The following is a 20,830-nucleotide window of genomic DNA, read 5'->3' as shown; positions in this document are numbered from 1 at the left end:
CCCCTTCTTTTTTCTCTCTCCAACATTCCCATATATCCCTCCTTGCTCTCTTTCAAATTTATGCCCTCCTCTTTCCTTAATTGTTGCTGCTGGTTATTGTATGTGTGTGGTCCTAAGTACTTAAGTACAACCCGCTTCATCTTTGAATTAGTTGTCTATGTTTTTAGGGCTGACCACTTGATATTACGGGACCAGCTGGCATGCATCCTAGGGCAGACTCTTTCTCCTCCCTTTGGTCCCTTAGTTGTCTATAATTTGAAGTAGTTCTCTGTCCAGGGTTGAGGCTTCATTGAGCTTCCTGTGTCCTCTTTAGCCCTTGTTCAGCTGTGTTTAGGCAGTTGCATTGGTGAGACTTGATGGGTAGAGCTTCTGAAGTTCATAGGAGAGACAATCTCTGTGATGGTTTGTGGATGCTCTGCCCAGGGAGTGGCACTATTAGAAGGTGTGGCCCTGTTGAAGTAGGTGTGGCCTTGTTGGAGTAGGTGTGGCTTTGTTGGAGTGGGTGTGGCTTTGTTGGAGTGGGTGTGGCCTTGTTGGGGTAGGCGTGGCTTTGTTGGAATGGGTATGGCCTTGTTGGAGTGGGTGTGGCCTTGTTGGAGTGGGTGTGGCCTTGTTGGAGTGGGTGTGGCCTTGTAGGAGTGGGTGTGGCCTTGTTGGAGTAGGTGTGTCACTGTGGGTTTCCAACCCTCATCCTAGCTGCCTGGAAGTGAGTATTCTGCCAGCAGCCTTTGGTTGAAGATGTAGAACTCTCAGCTCCTCCTGCACCACGCCTGCCTGGACACTGCCATGTTCCCGCCTTGATGATAACGGACTGAACCTCTGAACCCGTAAGCCGGTCCCAACTAAATGTTGTCCTTACAAGAGTTGCCTTGGTCATGGTGTCTGTTCTCAGCGGTAAAAACCCTAACTAAGACAATCTCACAGCGAATCCCTGTTCTTCTGGCTCCTACCATCTTTCTTCCCCTCTTCAGCACTGTCCCCAGAGCCTTAGGTATGGGAGTTGTTTAACAGAAGCATCCGATGGGACTGGGCTCCGAGCTCTGCGTGTTTATTGTTTGTCTGTAACGGCTTCTCCATCTGCTGCAAAGAGAGATTTCCTTGATGAGGAATGAAGGCTATACTTTCTTAGATGAAAGAACTTTAATTTTTTTTTTTTTTTTTTTTTTTTGGTTTAGGGACCCATGAGTTAACTCAGCAGGTAAAGGCTTTTACTACCAAGCCTGACAACCTGAAATCCATCCCTAGAAATAACACAGGCCCCTGGGAAGTTGACCTCTGACCTCCACACATGTGCCATGGCAAATGCCTCACTGCATTAAATAAATGTAATTTTCAAAAATCATTTTTTAAAGGAAAATCTTGGTTTAATATTTTAGGGCTCTGATATCGAACTGTCTAATGTATTTCTTCAAACTCTCGATTGGTAGGGATGCCAATCAAGTGTAATATAAAACGGAATTCATAATCTGTATTTAGCAAGGGCTATCACTGATGATAGCAGATGTAAGCCCATCATCCAAAACACTGTTTGTAAGACTTTTTTTTTTCAAGCAGGCTTCTTTTTGGCCAAAATATGGTTAATGAGTCCCAAAACATGCTTAACGAGCCCGCTGGCTTAGCTTCATACATGACTGAGGAACCAGCACCATTTCTTCCCTCCCACATATTCATAGCATTTATTTAAATCTCCCTCTAGTCCAAATCGTCTGATCGCTACTTGATCCTATGTTCCTTTACGGGATCCATGTCATGGAGTAGCTATTATTCATCATCGTCCAAGGAGTGTGCGCACCTTAACACACTAGCTCCAAGGGGCAGACCTGCTACTGTCACCCACAGCAAGGGACAAAGAGGGTCCGTGTCAGAACGAGCGAACGTGACAACGCCATGTTTATTATTTGGCTAGTTTCTCCAGTTTGAAGCTGAGCCTCGGTTCCTGGAGGAAGGCCGAGCTAGGGAAGGTGACCCGCTACCCAGTACATCTCCACTACCCTCTCCACCACAGAACAGTTAGTGTGGAAAGACCCCGGCAGGAAGCGGTGAATAACGGGAGACAATTAGCAACTGGACTTCAGAGACCGGCTCTCAACTCACTGTGACATCTGAAATAAGGCGCACGGCCTCCTAGGCACAGTCATTATCCTCCAGGGTTAACAGCAGCGGGTCCGGGTATCCTTAGAAACCGAGACATCACGTATGAAAATACACCCGGTGTATGTTAACATTCCTTCCTGAACAGCATGTTCCCCGTGTGAATTTGCATTCCGCTCCTCCCTCCTAGCGTCATACTGCATTTACTTTAACTAACATCACCCAGCCTCGCAGCTCTAATTTCCACCATAGCTGTCTCCTGGCCTCCAAATTCCTTTTCATTTGTTGCTCCAAAATGAAGTTGTTTGCAGAGAAGCCTGTTTGCTCAGGACAGTTCTGGTTGCTTTGGCACCACCTTGTGGCATAGCTCGGGAATTGCATCTGAGCCCGGTACCTAGTACCTTTGAGTACAGGGCGGAACCAAATGATTGTCCGCACTAATGGTGACTCTTCTCTTCCTATCACTCTCCGTGGGTCGACTTTTGCATTATTCCTTGAGGCAAATGAAGTCGACTTCTTGTTTGTCAACTTTAAAGCCAGCTTTTATATCTAAATATCGAATGACAGCTGTCAGGTAGCAGTTTACAGAGGTGGCGGATGGCGAAATGATGTTTATTTTTAGACATGGGGTAAACCTCATCCAAGTAGCTGTCCAACACTGGACTTACAGAAATTTTCAGGTCACATATCACCTCGAATTTCCTACTTTCCATAGGCTCCTTCGAGCCACCCTGCAATAAGGTAGCCAAGAGTGCCTTTCTGATAAGGTAGGTTTATGAGGGAATGAGGAGTCTTCCCCAAGCTGTGCAAATGGGAGGTTCAGCATATGCAGAACATGTCATCAGAACTGTTGGCTTATGGGACATTGCGTCACGCCTCTGAGCCTCACTGCACTCCGATGGAGAGTCTGGAGTATATCACCTGAGTGGAGTCTTGTTTCATCTAGCATGGAAGTCCTCTGGGGTCACATATGTTTGTAAGTTTGCGTAGCATTGGTCTGTATCTACACATCACAATGTCTCTGTGCATTCGTTCCACTGATGGGCTGATGCCCTATCTTAGCTCCCAGGCACGCTGCTACATGAGAGTGCCCATGTCTCTTAAGCACACTGACTTTGTTGCCTTTGCTTATACACCCACCGTCACATCATCTCGTCGCACCGTCTTCCGCCATTCTTGCTGTCATTGATCCCACTATGAACTGCTTTGGCAGAGCTGGGGCCTGCTGCATTTGGATGATGTGGCTTGCACAGTTTGGGCCTTTCAACAGCAGACAAGGGAGCTGCTGAAAGCCAGGGTACAAAGTCTCTATCGCTATAAACAGTAAACTGATCAAAAGGATTGATTTTTTTTTTTTAAGTTCGGTAAATTCGTGCCTTTAATTTCTCCGCCCTGAATGACAGACCAGACCATTCTCCAAACAGCACGCAGCTCAGGGGACACTCTCTGGTTATCTGGCTACTGGATTTGAAGAGTTCTGTTCTCGTCTCTGATGCTAATCACGTGACTTAATTCTGCATCCCGTTGGCAAGGTGCATGACTCTCGACATGAACGATTGTGATTGGCTAGGCGTTAAAGGCTTGATTAAAGGGTATCTCTGGGTAATCAGTTCCCCTCAGTGATTTTATGCAGAGTTGAGAGAATAGAAACCAGTAGGTTTCATTTCGCAGCCCACACCAAAGGTAATGGAGATGCCAACTCTGTAGGACACGATACCCACACCCAACACCCCACCCCAGAACCTCATAACACAGATGGGAAAATGAAAGCTACAGGCTTGGTTCAGTCATTTCACCCAAAGCCAAAGGGAAAAAAATGCAAAATGAAACTCTGAAGTGTTTACTTACGCGCAGGAACTTGGTCATGGCACAACCATTTTCGTACCAGTCATCAACTTGCCAGAAGACGCCGTTCCCGGCCGAGCTCATGGATCATGGGAGCCAGTCATTTACCTCCAGACTTGGATGCGTTATCAGTCATCAGACATAGGGACTGATGATGCTCTGCCTTTTGGTCCTGCAGATCTTGCTGGGTCAGAAATACAACCATTCCGTTGACTGGTGGTCCTTTGGGGTTCTTCTTTACGAGATGCTGATTGGCCAGTCGCCTTTCCACGGGCAGGACGAAGAGGAGCTTTTCCACTCCATCCGCATGGACAATCCCTTTTACCCAAGGTGGCTAGAAAGGGAGGCCAAGGATCTTCTAGTGAAGGTAAGAAATGAAGTCAAAGCCTGGGGTGCAGTTCACAGGGAGAGTGCCTACCTCAGATGTGAAAGACCCGGAGTTTGTCCCCTAGCACTAAAGAAGCAAGGGGAAGGAAGTAAGACAAGTCCCCGTCTCATCATTTATAAGAGAAATGTCGTGCAACCTTGGTGACTCTGGATGGAGGTGTAGCTGGCTCTTTAAGCAATCCCAGTCTGCGGCTTACAGCATCCTTTGTTTCCCATACACAATACCTCTCTGGCCAGGGCATCCCCCAGCTCTGTTGGAACCTTTAGCAGGATTCAGACATCTCTGTTCACTCCGGTGAAAGATAACCCTCTTAGGTCACAAACATCCTCTCACTGAGAAGCCGAAAGCATGTAACCCGAGGCCCCAGTGAGCATGTCAGACTCATTGTGCATGCAAGACTGCTCAGAGTTCTGGCCTGTGGAGGAGGGATTACAGTCACACTGAGGTCGTCTGCACCCAGTTCTCTACCCTTCCAACTCTTGGGTCTCTGCTTAGGCCTGTAGTGATATAATTCTATAATAAATGGAATAACAAGCACACATGAGAGTATGCATACACATCATATACATGCACATACACATAAACATATACATACACATAAACATTCACATATACATCACATATACATATATACATATATATCACACATCATATACATACATACACATATACATCATATACATATACATCATAGCATACACATACACATATACATCATATACATATACATCACATACATATACATCATAACATACACATATATCATATACATACACATATACATCATATACATATACATCATATGTATACACATAAACATACGCATATACATATATACATCATATGCATATACACCATACACATATACATATACCTATACATTGTATACGCTTATATCAAATCCATACATGCATACATATACATCATATACATATACAGCATATATACATATACACATACATATATATCACATACATCACATACATATACATATATCGCATGCATCACATATATCATACATATACATATGCATATGCATATACTATAATCATATACCTCATATACATATACTATAATCATATACATTATATACATATACATATAGTCTGATGAGTCCTATGTGCATTATTAACCAATAAGCCATCTCTCTAGCCGCTATTAATAAATTTTAAGTCAAAATTTTGAAAGCATTTCCACAGTTGGGCTACAGCTCAATGACGGGGAGCGAGGTTAAACATGCAAAGATTCTAGGTTTCCCTCCCAGTACCAAAACAAGGAGAGGGGGAGAAAGGAAAAAAAGAGGAAAAGAAAGGAGAGAGAGAGAGAGAGAGAGAGAGAGAGAGAGAGAGAGAGAGAGAGAGAGAAGCGATTTCCAGGCTCATCTTTCTCATTGGTCTGCGTTTTTTTTTCTCTTTAAGAACTATTAGAATTAAATCGAAAGGGCTTTTTACTTGTCTCTGAGGCAAGCGACAGCTTGTCTGAGGTATTAAACATTTTGAGGGGACTCCAGGGCTCTCCCTGAGCATTGGCTTCTTAAAGCTGAGAGGAGGGGATGAAGCCTCGCAGGAAACTCGGCCAAGGTTAATAGAAGTAGGTGTTTAGAAACCAGCCCGCACCTTCGGACTGAGCCAGAGAAGCACCGAGCTCGGAAAACTCCCTGAATGGCCAATTAAGTTCACTTTTAATGAGCAAACAAAATACACATGGAATGAAAGCTAATTTGAAAAGTAGTTTTTCAAAAAAAAAAAAAAAGACATCGGCAACAAGAAGCTAGTGGGATTTAAAGGGCAAACAATCTCTCTCACTTTACGTAAAGGCAAGTTCAAATTTCATGACAGTCAGTAGGTTTGCTCTGCACTTGTATGAAGAGCTCAGTGTGAATTGAACGTGTCAGCCCCAGCTGCCATGACAAAATGTATCCACACTAATCAGGCAATCTCTCTCTGGTGTTTCCTAACTACTCGGCATGCTGTCAGATGTCGGGACTTAAATGCACACAGGTCACATCCCTCTGCCCCCAGCAAGCCATACTTACTGGAATACAGATGCATCTCCCACAGCAGACATTTATTTCTTACCATTCTGGAGGTCATCGGGTTCATCAGGGTCAGTTCTTGGTGCTGGCTGTCTTCATAGAATATATGTAGACATCTTGCTCTACCTGGAGGGGTGAAAAATACTCTTTGTTTGTTTATTGTTTTGTATTTTTTAGACATGGTTTCTCTGTGCAGTTTTGGCTGTCTTAGAACTCGCTCTGTAGACCAGGTTGGCCTTGAACCCAAAGATCCGCCCACCTCTGATCTGGGAGTGCTGGGATTAAAGGCATGAGTAGCCACATGGCTCTTTCTTATTTTTTAAGGACACTAATCTTAAGAGATTAGCGCTCCAGCCCCATGGCCTCATCTACCTTTCCCCACTTCCATAAAGTCCCTCTCTCTGCAGTCACACTGGCGTCAAGACCTCAATCTATGACTTTTTGTCACTCAGTCTTTAGCATGACAGCTCCCCTGAGGAGCCAGGACCAACAGAACTTTCTGGAAAAAGAAAAATGAGAAGAACCTTGTTCTTCCCATCATCGGGAGCCTGTCAGTCAGAGAAGTCATCAGACGGGAGCCCCAGAGTTACTTGGAATGCCCCAGAACATAGCCAGCCTTCCCACTGTGTCTTCCAAATGCTGAGTTCCCCCTCAGTGTCTGAGACATTGTCAGGTAACTAAGATAGGTAAAGTAGGGACAGGAAGGCAGAACCAGAGGTAGCTGCCAAGGTAAGAAAGATTGAGAAAGAGGAAATGACCACTTCCGCTAAAAAGGAAATGGAGAATGTATCACACAAACACACACACACACACACACACACACACACACACACACACACACAGCACAACACAATGAAAAGGGCAAGATATTGATACCTCATGAATGCTGATTGGATTGTAGATCCCAAAGGCAAAAAGTTTCACCCTGAGAGTGAGCACTCTTGGGGACCAATCATATTGGCCGGTGTGGAGGAGTGGGAGGGGCAGGTATCCTGCAGAGGAGCACTCTCAGGGACCAATCATGTTGGCTGGTGTGGAGGAGTGGGAGGGGCAGGTATCCGGCAAGCATGTGGCTGTGACTACATAGGTAGCAGGAAAGACAAAACCTGCCATCATTTCAAACAACAAAAAAAAACTTAAAAACAGCCAGGTGAGGTCTACACACTTGGAATCCTAAAACTGGGGAATGTGAACACAGGCTGTTCCCTGGAGCTTGCTGGCCAGCGGGCCTGGCCAGGACTGATAAGCATTAGGCCAAGTGAGAGGTCCTGTCTCAAAAAACAAGGCTCTGGAGAGGAGGGTGGTGGGCGGTTAAGAGCTCCCTCTTGCAGAGGACCTGGGTTTCAGTTCCCAGCACCCTGGTGGTGACTCACAACTGTCTTCAGTTCCAGGTCCAGGGATCTGAAATCTTCCGAGCTTCACAGGCACACATATGATACATACATGTAGACATGCATGTAGATCGGACACCCAAACATGTAAAATAAAACTTAGTGATAAAAGATTTAAGTAAATAAAATCCAGGAGAAACCTGAGAAAGGACACGGAAGGTTAACCCCTGGTCTCTACATATATGCACACGCCACATGCACACATACCTGTACGCTCACACGCAGAAAACTTAAAAGCAGAAGTCGGGTTGATGACATGGTTCAGCAGGTAGAGGCAGCCTCCCCACAGCCTGGTGACTTGTGATTAACAACCGGAGAGCAAAAGGCGGAAGGAAAGAATCAACTCACACATAACAAATTAATGAGTAAGCGTAATAAAAACTTAAAAACAAAATAAATATAAGATTAAATGCCATGCAAATACAAAAACAAAAATAAATATTTATGCCTGTTATCGGCAGCAGGAGAAAAGTGTGTTGTGAGGATAAGTAAGGAACTGGTTGAATAGATCAGAAATTAAGGACGTAAAGGGTAAAAGTGGAGAAGGACTATAGGCGAAAGTTCTTAAAAAGTCACTTGGAACCTTGACGTTAGCTAAAAAGAAAACTTCTGTCTGCCTCTTGCACACGTTGTAGCAATTGGCCTGATAAAAATTAGTTTCCACTATGCAATTTGCTGACAATAAGGATGATTTGCAATTTATCTCCCCTCCTGGGTCACTTTCCAGCTTCCTCCAACCAACATCGAAGCCTTGGGCCCCCTCCTTTGAGAAATCCACAGAACATGCTATTTCTTGGAAATTCCCTCAGGGACTTTTCCACGGTGTAAAACCCGAGAAGTCCTGAGTCCCCTCTGAAAGGCTGGACAAGGGGCTGCTGTGTGGCACCCAATACCGTGGTGGTAACGCACTCTGTCCCTCGAGATCTCATAGGACAGGGGCCCACTGAACAACTGCGTGTCAGGAGAGCCTGTGCTCTGTCAGGAGTTACAGCTGGGCTGCTGCTGTCCAAGCGCCCCTTTCTCCCCCATTTATTTATCCAGGATGTCCGGTCCTTGTGTTTGAAAACGATGGGAAAGTAATGCCCTTAAACAAAAACCCATCTCCCTCTTCCAGAGGCCATTAGTCCTGAGGAGAAACTCAGGAGAGAGGGTGGGGTCCAGGTATGACCCGTCACAGCTGCTGGTGGCTACGAATTGCTTCCAGGCTGTCAAATAAATTTAAACAAACTCCAACTACACCCAAGCCTTTTATGTAAGAGTGAGCTGTTTCCTGTAAATGTAAAAAGCTTTTACTGGCAAAAGAAATACTTTTCCCACGTCCTTGGTGTACCTCTGCGGCTGCAGAGCCCTTGACCTTGGCGTCCTGGAGAACTGTCGCCCTCTGGGCACTAAATGAGTCTGTTGGCCCCTGGAGGAAAAGATAAGGACAGAAAGAATATTGAACTTTGGGGCTGGAGGCCAGATTATCTTATTTCCCATTTTTCTCTTTAAAAGACATTATTTTATTTCACAGGTGCCTAAGCCAAGCTCAGACGGCTCTTTACTGGGAGTCTCTTGGTCCAAATGTCACATGTTTTCTAAGGAAATCTATTGGGAAACTGAACGTGGCTCACAATTGGCCAAGGGCAGTGACTTCTGACTTAACTCCCTTAAACATTGCATTAAACCGGTGTCAGTTAAACCTGGGCCCGTTCTGAAGACCCTTAGCGTTCTGTCTCATCTGCTTCATCAAAATAGCCTTAAGAGGTCGGAGTCAGTAGCTTATTGTGATCATTGCCAAGGGGGAGGGCGAACTGCTTGTTCTCTCTTATAAAATTTAGGGGAAAAAAATTAATTAGGACTGGAGAGCTGGCTCAGCATTTAAGAGCGCTTGCTGCTCTTCCAGAGGACCATTCAGCTCCCAGCATCCATGTTGGGCAGTTCAAAAGCCTGCAACTCCAGCTCAGGGAGGTCCAGTGCTACACTCGTGTGTGTGTGTGTGTGTGTGTGTGTGTGTGTGTGTGTGTGAATGTGTGTGTGAATGTGTGTGTGAATGTGTGTGTGTGAATGTGTGTGTTAATGTATCTATATGTGTATGTGTTTGAATATGTGTGTGTATGTGTTTGAATATGTGTGTGTGAGTGTATGTATGTGTGTGTATGTGTTTGAATATGTGTGTGTGAATGTGTATATGTGTGAGTGTGTGTGTGTGAATGTGTGTGAATGGTGTGTAAATGTATGTGTTTGAATGTGTGTGTATGTGTTTGAATATGTGTGAATGTGTGTAGGTGTGTGTACATGTGTATGTGTGTGTATATGTGTATGTATGTGTGTGTAGGTATGTGTATGTGTGTATGTATGTGTGTATGTGTATATGTGTACATGTGTGTATAGATGTGCATGTGTGTATGTGTATTGTGTGTGTATATGTGTGTATGTATGTGTTTATATGTGTGTATGTGTATATATGTGTATGTGTGTGTGTGTGTGTACACACACACACAAATGTGCTTTTCCATGTGTCAACTCACTGGTTGTTGAATCCACAAGAAAACTTGCTAACTAGGTGCTTTTTCTATGTGAGAAAACCTAGAGACTGTGAGAAGGCCAGAACAGGGCGCATGCAGTCCTCAAGGACAGCCTCTTCCGTTAGCTAACGTTTATTCAGCAGCTTCTTAGTACCAAGGACGGTGCTAGATTCTGGGTAATGGAAGCACAGTGGTGCCTGTTCCCCAGAGCTTACGGCCCATAGGGAACACAGACTTGAAAAACAGACAATGGAATAAACTGTTCATTGCAGGATGAGCCCTGCTATAGTGGAGGTAACCAAGGAAGAGAGGGCTCGGACCGAGCTCCGATGACTGGGGCAAAACTTAAAGATGAATGACTAGGAGAAGGGAATCTTAGTAGAGGTAGCTGGATTGAGCCCCCTCCTAGAAGATGAACGTGGTCTGTTAATAAGCACCTTTGACCCGGAAGAAGAAGCAGGTGCCTTAGCATTAGAATACAGCGTCTAGAATGTTTGTAGGAGCTCTGGAACATCAGACCTCTCTGGATCCTAGAGGTCACCTTAATTAACCTTCCATTTTACTGGAGACAGTCATGGTTTGGATCTGAAATATTACTCCCAAAGGCCCACATGATAGAGGCTTGGAAGGTAGTGGAACCTTTGAAAGGTGGGGCACAGTGGAAGAAAGTTAGGTTATTACAGAGATTGTCAGGTTCTAGCCCCACTTCCTCCTCTCTTTCTGCTTCCCTATTGCATTGAGACAAGGTCCTTGATCCATCGCCAGCTTCCTGCCTGGATGTTCTAATCCATCTCAGGTCCAAGAGCCATCAGAAACCATGTGCCAATATAAACTTTTCTATTTTTCAATTTTATTGTCTCAGGTATTTTGTTGCAGTAATAGAAAAGTGGCTGGCATCCGAAATAAGGATTTAGAAAACTTACCCAAGGCTACAAGAGCCCTAAGCTAGACAAATAAATTATTCCCTTATTCCATAATGCAAAAATGTAGTCAGTTTCTTGAACAAAGCCCTGGGTTACTTCCTCTGTGTAGTACTTTTATAAAGCACTTTGGATACATACGCAGGATCTCACTAAGAGTCCTCCATGGCCACTCTATGGTGATGGCAAGAGAGGCACTGGGACAATATACTAAGGGCTCTTCAAGGGATGTGCAGTGGTTTCATAACCTTTACACTCAGAACTTGTTATTAAGACAGGATCTCAGGTATCTCCTCTGGCATCAAACTCACTCTATAGCTATACTCACTATATAGTAAAGGCTAGCCCTTTACTCCTGATCCTCCTGCCTCCACCACACAGGTGTGGGTGTGTGAGAGCAGGTGCGTGCTGCCATGCCTGACTATAATTGGAACTTTAAGAGAGACTCTCTTATTTAATTAGTAAATTAATCAGTTAACAAGAGAAAATCTCCAGTTTTCTTCTGCCGTTTTCTGGAGCATGACTTTGTGATTTGGGAAGATCAGAAGCTCTGGAGGTTTTCAAGTCATAAGGTGACATCGTCTCAAGAAATTTTCAAAGGACATATCCTGGCTGTTCTTAGAATTAGTGAGAGCAAGAGATGGAGCTCAAACCCTTGTGGGAGTCACTTGGAAAGCCCTACATTTTCCCACATTTTCTATCTTAAAGGGCCATAGTCTCCTTAAAACACCCCAGCTGTGATGTTAGAGCCAAGTGATGGTGCAGGAATGAGAAGTAACGCCCAGGGAACCTTTACCTTCTGACTTCATGTTTGGGCTCTCCTGCGCCATAGCCCTGGACAGGTTAACATTTGAGGAGCTTCTCGGGTGCTTTGCTGTCATTCCAATATCCATTTCTGTTGTTAGGTGAAGTGACGGGAGAGGGTGGCCTAGAGGGAAGGCACAGACACACTGGCCGAAAGGCTGGAGAGACGAACGAGGTACTCGTCAACAGGTCTGCCAGAGTGGAAGGTGACGTTCTGTAGCCAAAGGGCTACAGAGACCTCAGCTGACTGTCAGGGCCTCCTAACTGGCATTGCCACTGGTGCCATAAATGCTAGACTCCTAAGAGAAGCCATCTTCATAAGAAATGTCACACTTGGATGGGCAGTTAAGTCAGACAAATAGTTAGTCACTCATTCTGTCCTGATGAGCGTTCTTTTTATCTTTTAACCCTTTTGGGTTTTTTTTTTTCAAACAGCATCTCACAGTAAAGCCCAGGTTAACACTGTCCAGACTGGACCAGGCTGGCCTCAAACTCATGATCCTCCTTCCCTGGTCTCGAGTGCCGATCTTCCTGACACATAACACTGTGCCTGACTTATGCTGATTGATTGGTATTAGGAACCAGAAGTAACAGTGAACAAATATGTGTATGGGAGCAGGGATTAATTGCAATTTGAGCATATATGTGTTTATGCACACACTCATGTATGCTTAGCTGTATACATATATGCATAGGCATGTATGTGTGTGTGCATGCTTGGGCCCACATGCATGTGATGGTATGCATGTTTTCACGCCTCTATGTGAAGGGATATATGTATATATACATGTGTGTGTACATGTGTGTTATCATTTTATTTAATCCTAAGGATAGCCCTGTCATACAGGCACTTGGCGTATGTTCTAGTTTGTCTTCTGTTGCTCTCGTAAACACCATGGCCAAAAGCAACCTGGGAAGGAAATAGTTTATGTCAGCCTAAAGGTTGCAGTCTGTTATTGAGGGAAGTCAGGGCAGAGACTCACACAAGAACTGAAGAGGAGGCCATAGAGGAATGCTGCTTTCTGAATTGCTCCCAGACTCATGCTTAGTTAAGCCGTTCTTAAACAACCCAGACCATTTTGCTGGGTCAGATGGATAGTTAAAGCTACCAGAGCAGCATCCGTCAAACGTTATGAAACTGACTTAGAGTGTGTCTTGTCAGAGACCCTGTAAGTAACACAAGGTGAAGCTGATCTCATGCCAGACCTATAGAAATTTCAGCGTAGCCTGCCTTGGGCAAAGAGAAAGGAGGTTGCCGGACTATGGAAGGTTCAGAAAAGTTCACTGAGAGAAGGCATCAGGTTAGAGTTCCACATCCACAGAGGAAAGCCAGTTGCTCACACCCCAAGTACTGCACAGCCCCCTGACCTAACGCGGCCTCGTCACAGGAGTGACCGATTCCCTCCCTACTGCCTTGCAGCTTTTTGTGAGAGAGCCTGAAAAGAGGCTGGGAGTGAGAGGAGACATCCGCCAGCATCCTTTGTTTCGAGAGATCAACTGGGAAGAGCTTGAGAGAAAAGAGATTGACCCACCCTTCAGACCAAAAGTGGTAAGGACTCCCCCACCGGACAGTCTGGCTTCAGCTCCTTCTCCTTCCCTCACAAGCTGTCACCCTAATCAAGTCCTGAGACCCGCCCCAACCACACCTTTGGCTAGAGGAGTGGGGGAGGGGGTGTTCCTGTTGCTCTCCAAATTGAAACTGTGTCATCGAAATCCACCTATGGGAAGAACAAATGGCAGAACATTCCCAAGGTGAACGTGTTTCTGGGCGGGACTATCAGGAAAGATGGATTTTGCACGCATCACTTACATTCTTAATGGCCGCCGCCTGGGTGGCCAACGCCTATACAATAAGAGAATGTAATAATTCTCTTATGCGAAATTAATTATTCTAATAGAAGAAAATGACGACTCAGGATTGGACCCACTGGGTTGTGCACACGCCGTAGCCTCCATAAGCAAAGTTAAAAGTTAAAACTTGGTGGCTAATTTTCTTCCCTTTTTTCCCCCCCTTCCTCATCCTGCGATCAAGAAATCACCATATGACTGTAGCAATTTCGACAAGGAATTCCTAAGTGAGAAACCCCGGCTATCGTTCGCTGACAGAGCGCTCATCAACAGCATGGACCAGAACATGTTCAGCAACTTCTCCTTCATTAACCCGGGGATGGAGACTCTCATTTGCTCCTGAACCTCATCCCTCTTCCCCAGACTGGAAGAAATTCGCCTTCTCTCTGGGAACTGGTTCAAGTAACACTTCTGGGGGTCTCTTTTTCACGTTGGAGAAGAGAAGAAACACTCAACCTCGAAAGCAGGGAGGACCGCTGAGCTCCTCGAGGGACACGCAGCACAAACCATGTCTCCTTCACTAATGGCATCATCCTGTTATATCTCCTGGAATCTCTCTCACCGCAGCCCTAGAAGTTAGACCATTGTTAACTCTAGTCATTTACTTGAAAGATGGTTCCCGATCCTGCGAACGATTCGAAATGTAATTCTGCTCTTGTCGTTGACAAGAGCTGCTGGTTGGTGACGAACCAAGGTGCAAGTGGAACAGATTTCTCAAGACTGGGAGGGCAGATTGCCTGTCATGGAAGTCGATTCCACTCAACCACAGAGAAGAACCCACTAACCCACATCGTCCTGCGCATGTCTGTGGAAATGTCGATGGCAGAAGGGAGGGAAAGGGATGTGATGGGATGTTCTCCAATAAACTTAGCGTGAAACTTGAGATTTACAAACCCGTTCGTTCTGGCCAGCCCTGAAATTCACAAGGCAGCGGAAAGTAAGGGGTGAGGTGCAGAGCCTTTGTCACCAACAGGAAGGGTAAGGATGTTTCGGATGTGGTGCATCTCATTCCCACAGAAGTAAAGTCCAACCAATGAAGGCAGGGCAGTTTACTGCTGCCAATCAAACCTTCTCTTCCCTCTTGTTCTGGCTGATTTCTCTGTCAGCGTCGGCATTCGTCATCGTCCTCCCGTTGCACAAGAAATGAAGTGCATGACTCTTGTGAGAGAAAGAAAACCAATCCCATATCATGTTGCTCCTGGTGATTCGGTGACAAATAAGTCCCTCTTTAGGCATCCTGCAAGACAAACGACCCACGCATGCTATTTCCACTAGTCAGCCCTGTTGAGTTGGAGTACTAATTAGACACTTAGAGTCTCGCGTGCTGTTTGTATATTTTGATGGGATGTTGTGATGATGACGTACGTGGACGTGTAAAACGGAATAAAAGAAGAAAAGAAAGATGCCTCTCTTAGTAGTTTGATTCTCTACTGGTTTTCTCGAAGACACGGGTCCATCCTGTTGACCGTCCAAATGTAGCCAGCAACGGATTTGTTTTTAAAATGAGAAATTACAGAAAAGAGTTCCTCAAAGGGGTGAGACATTCAGGCAAATCTTAATCATTACTATGTTCCTCTTTCCTCTCCCCCAAAAGGTTTCTTGTTGAAGGGGTCTCTGCAGGCTGCCTGCAGGCCGTGACTGACCTCACTTCCTGCAGTGGCGATGACATCTAGCCCTGGTGGAATGCTTCCCTTGCCCTCCTTCATCTTTCTGCAGCATGTCACCTAGGCTTGACTCTCCTCTCAAGCCTGTCTTCTAGAACCTTCTGAGGACATTTTCCTGCACCGTGTCTTGCTCTGCTGTTGACTCTTTGTCCTTCTTCCTGCTCTCAGTCCCTCAGAAAGCTCCTGCCCCTCTATCCCCTTTACTATCTCTGGTATTCGTCCACTTCTGACATGTATGCACCACTCTATGCAGACAACAGTTAAGTCTCCATCTCCAGCTGTACTCCCCTACCCCCAGTCAGCAGACAACATGAACCCAACAAGCCCAGAATACTGCATTCCATCTAGTTCTACCTTGTATTTCCTATTTCTGCTAATGGCCCTACCATAGCCCCTATTGCCTGGACCCAGAACCAGCTTTTACTGGCAATCCCTTCTCTCCCACCAATTTCCTTAACACCTATTTTTATATCAAGTCTTATTAGTCCATGTTTATATTGTGTGATGGTTGGTGTTACTTGTCAACCTGACAAGTTTAGGATCACCTAGGAAGCAAGCAAGCCTCCCAAGGACACCTCTGAGAGATTGCATTTTTCTCATTTGGGGGAATTGAGGTGGGAAGATGCATACATTTACTAGGTTGGGATTTTGGACTCTGAAAAGAGAAGGTGAGCTCAGTGTGAGCATCCGCTGCTCCCCTCTTCTCAATAGTGATGCAATGTGATCAGCTGCTTCAAGCTGCTTCCCAGTGACTTCCCTACGGTGATGGTCGATGCCCTAAAACTGTGAACCAACACAAACTCCTCCCCCTTAAGTAACCTTTATCAGGGTTCCATAACCCAGCAAGAAAAGAAACAATTACATCCTCTCTTTCTAAAATGCATCTCTACTTTCTCAACTGCTCTTGGGAGGAGGAGCAACTGACCCAGCCCCTTCAGTTTGCATCTTTCCCAGTCCTTTGCCTTTATGCACAACATCTGGTTTCTTTCCCCAGATAAAATTTACACCATGTCACAAACATTCACATTGAAAACCTATGCAATGTTCCCTGACTAAAGCCCCCATAAGGCCCTTGGTTTGGTTCCTGGACTTCCGCACTACCTTGAGGCCCATTGCAACTTCCTAGCAATGGTGCAAAAACAGGAATGGTTTCCTGGCTCTGCGTCTCCCTGACACTGTTTTATTTGCCTCTAATGCCCCGTTCCCAGTTATCCAAGTCTCCCCAGTCTCAGATTCATTCAAACACGTGTTCCTTCATGCTGCACCCTCTGCCATAGCTGGTCCCCCAGCCCCATCATCAGTCACTTCCTTTGGTACACGCATCATTTGCCTGGTGAGCTGTAAACCCCCAGAGGGAAACATCCATGTACAAGTTATCCCTGTGGGTTTCATAGTCCCTTTTCTCATTAGTGTTTGAAGGTCTTGTCTAGTGAGAGAGTGTGAATGCAGATGCTTTATGGGTCTGTTGTGTATGTGTGCTACACTTCCCTTTACCCCATCCATCCATGGAAGGGCATCTGGCTAACTCTATGCTTGATCACTGTGAGTAGTGCCACGATAAACGTGGGTGTTGCAATATCTCTACTGTATACTAACTCGGTCTCGTTGGGGCATATTCACTTCCTACAGGACAAAGTCCCAGATCCAAAGCCAGCAACTGCTTCCATGTTCTGCCGTCCCTCTCCGGATCTATTTTCCACACTTTGCCCGTTGAAATTTTCCTAATTTTCAGAGCCTGGAACTCCCATCCTCTTTTAGCATTTTAGCTTTTCCTTTTTTGTTTCATTTGTAGGGCTGAGGATTGACCCCAAGACCTCACACATGCTAAGTGTTTGATCACGGTTACTATTGCTGTGATGAAACACCATGACCAAAGCAACGTGGGGAGGAGAGGGTTTGTTTGGCTTACACTCCACATCACTGTTCATCATCAAAGGAAGTCGGGACAGGAACTCACCCAGGGCAGGAACCTGGAGGCAGGAACAGATGCAGAGGCTACGGAGGAGTGCTGCTCGCTGACTTGCTCCACCTGGCTTGCTCAGCCTGCTTTCTTGTAGAACCATCAGCCCAAGGCTGACCCCACCCACAATGAACTGGGTCCTCCCACATCAATCACTAATTTAAAAAAAAAAACCATCAGGGTTGTCTACAGCCTGGAAGTGATGATGCACTCCTTTAATCCCAGCACTTGAGAAGCAGAGGCAGGCAGATCTCTATAAGTTCAAGGCTAGTCTGGTCTACAGAGTGAGTTCCAGGACAACCAAGGAGAGAGAGAGAGAGAGAGAGAGAGAGAGAGAGAGAGAGAGAGAGAGAGAGAGAGAGAGAGGAAGAAGGAGGAGGAGGAAGGAGAAGGAGAAGAAGAAGAAGAGGAAGAAGAAGAGGAAGAAGAGGAAGAGGAAGAGGAAGAAGAAGAAGAAGAAGAAGAAGAAGAAGAAGAAGAAGAAGAAGAAGAAGAAGAAGAAGAAGAAGAGGAGGAGGAGGAGGAGGAGGAGGAGGAGGAGGAAGAAGAAGAAGAAGAAGAAGAAGAAGAAGAAGAAGAAGAAGAAGAAGAAGAAGAAGAAGAAGAAGAAGAAGAAGAGGAAGAAGAAGAGGAGGAAGAGGAAGAGGAAGAGGAGGAAGAGGAAGAGGAAGAGGAGGAAGAGGAAGAAGAGGAAGAAGAAGAAGAGGAAGAGGAAGAGGAAGAGGAAGAGGAAGAGAGGGAAGAAGAGGAATAGGAAGAAGAGGAAGAAGAAGAAGAAGAGGAAGAGGAAGAGGAAGAAGAAGAGGAAGAAGAGGAAGAAGAGGAAGAAGAGGAAGAGGAAGAAGAAGAAGAAGAAGAAGAAGAAGAAGAAGAAGAAGAAGAAGAAGAAGAAGAAGAAGAAGAAGAAGAAGAAATAAGAAAAACGAGCCAGCACAACAAGCAAACACTTCACCACAAAATCACATCCCCAGCCCCACTAGATTATTAAACACGTACTTCAGTGTGCCTTGAATGGCATTGTCACTTTTAGCTCTGCCAATTCCTAAACACAATACAACTTTGTTTTAGTCAGGGTTCTACCGCTGTGAAAAGACACCATGACCACAGCAACTCTTTCTTACAAAGGAAAACATTTCATTGGGGCTGGCTTACAGTTTCAGAGGTTCAGTCCATTCTCAGGGCAGGAAGCATGGCGGCATGCAGGCAAACATGGAGCTGGAGAAGAAGGGGATGAGAGAGAGCCACCGGGCCTGGCTTGGGCTTTTAAAAACCTCGAAGCCCTCCTCCAGTGGCTTTCTTCTTCCAAGGCCACACCTCCTGTTCCTTTCAATCAAATAGCGCTGCTCCCTGGTGACCAAGGACTCAGATATATGAGTTTATGTTCAAACTACCACAAACTCTCAATACAAATTTGCCTTGTAAGGTATGTATTTCCTGGCCCAAATTAGAGGCCCTTCTACATAGACCTTCCCATGACACTTCTTTGCCTGAACTCTTTCTATCTGTGAATGCCTTGAAGACAAAGACAGAGATGTTTGTGAACCCTTAGCCCTGCGTGCTTAACACATCTCAGGTAAGCATATGGACTAAACACTAAGCAGAAGTACCACAAGATGTCATCTCTCTTCCTTTCCCCCGAAAGACAATTATCAATCAGTGATCAATGGTGGCATAAGGACCAGAGGGGTAATCTAACTAGACTATAACTAGATGTGATCAAATGTCCCTTTTCAAAATAGATCTCTCCTGAACATGTCAAACATGCCAAATACAGAGGCGAATGCTAGCAGCAAACGACCAAACTAGTGAAAGGACTGAATTAGTGAAAGGACTGAAAGAGCTGAAAGGGCTTGCAACCCCATAAGAACAACAATGCCAAGCAACCAGAGCTTCCAGGGACTAAACCACTACCTAAAGACTATACACGGACTGACCCAGGGCTCCAACTGCATATGCAGTAGTGAATAGCCTTGTTGGGCACCAGTGGAAGGTTGGACCCCCAGTATAGGGGATTGTGGGGGGGCTGTAAGGGGGGTTAGATGGGGAGGGGACCACCCTTATAGAATGGGAGGGGGAGGGGTTAGGGGGCTGATGGACAGGAAACGGGAAAGGGAGTAACATTTGAAATGTAAGAAATACCCAATTTTTAAAAAAAAGAAAAATAAATAAATAAAAGAAACATCTCTTCCTAGACAAAATGGTAAGAGGCAAGAATAGGAGGAGGAGGTTGGGGATTTAGCTCAGTGGTAGAGTGCTTGCCTAGCAAGCGCAAGCCCCTGGGTTCGGTCCTCAGCTCCGGGAAAAAAAAAGGTTTAAAGAATAGGAGGAGGAAAGGAGAAAGAAAAGGAAGAAGGAAGGAAGGAAGAAAGGAAAAGAAATAAAGGAAGGAAGGAAGGAAAAGGGCTATCACAGAGTAATTGGAGAAATGAATACAATCGAAACACAGTGCTCGTGTGTACAGAATTGTGACAGTAAGCCTATTACTAGTACAGCTAGTGCGCACTCGTAATTATAATAAAAATAAAATTCCCCTAACAACATTCGTTGTTTTAGCCTTTTTTTCTGGGAGCTTACAACTAATATAATCTAAACAGAGCCTCCTTGTAGGCTGCAAGAAAAGGCAAGTAGTGAACTCAGGAGTCAGGAAAGTTGTTTTCATTGTGTTATCTTTTCTGAATGAAGAAAGGCCCAACGACTTGATTAAAAGATGTCAGCACGATGAAATATTAACCATGTCAGGAATCTCTGTTCTGAGATTTGTAACATCCTGGAAATGCCAACAGATTCCACGCATCCGAAGACGCGTTCACTCGTGGGAGCAATTAGCCTTCATGAAAGCACTCCAGCAGCCCCCGCAAGTGACTCCTTATTCATCACTGGGGGGAAATTGATTATAGCAGGAATAAAGATGAAGTGGCCCGAGAGTAGACAACAGTACAAAACTATGAAGCAACAAAGAGTAGCAGTCACTTGGCTACATTTATAGAACTTCAGATCCAGAAAATTCAATAGACCTGTTTTCCTTTCACGTAAAGGCAAGCATGAGGAGATGAGGGAAAAAAGGTCAGTTGGCCTCCAAACAACTAGAAGAACAAATAGAACAAAAGAAAAAAAAATGTTAAAGCAATCAAACGGTGGCACACTTCTAAACACGTCATCAATCAGCGCCAATGAGTTAAATCTCCATAATAAAAGGCGATCTCTCATGGCTGTTTTTAATTCTGTGCTATTTAACAGTGGATACAGATTAGGTGGCAAGAATTTTTGGCCCTAAATGGCTAAGAAAAGATGTTGTAGTTGAACATAAAGGAAACAAAAAGGGGGAGAAGGTAAAGAATTAGAATAAGTGTTGAAGAAAAACCAGAGCTGTTTAAATG

The 20,830-nt window shown here is 45.1% G+C and overlaps 1 protein-coding gene across 6 annotated transcripts in view; it reads left to right on the top strand.

Annotated features, from left to right (window-relative positions):
- Positions 1-15,234, top strand: part of Prkcq (protein kinase C, theta) — a 132,268-nt gene extending 117,034 nt beyond the window's left edge. For 2 of the 6 annotated variants that reach the window (XR_015641010.1, XR_015641007.1), the window contains 3 exons: positions 697-4,303; positions 13,402-13,530; positions 14,014-15,230. Coding sequence is in view for 4 of the 6 variants with exons in the window: in NM_001276721.1 (NP_001263650.1) it covers positions 4,115-4,303; positions 13,402-13,530; positions 14,014-14,172 (477 nt within the window). In the remaining 2 variants the exon portion in view is untranslated. 6 annotated transcript variants of the gene reach the window in all.
- Positions 15,235-20,830: the final 5,596 nt, after the last annotated feature.

The sequence above is a fragment of the Rattus norvegicus genome, chromosome 17 (assembly GCF_021556685.1).
Source record: "Rattus norvegicus strain SHRSP/BbbUtx chromosome 17, alternate assembly SHRSP_T2T, whole genome shotgun sequence".
NCBI lineage: Eukaryota > Metazoa > Chordata > Mammalia > Rodentia > Muridae > Rattus > Rattus norvegicus.
This window is presented reverse-complemented; position numbering and strand designations above follow the sequence as displayed.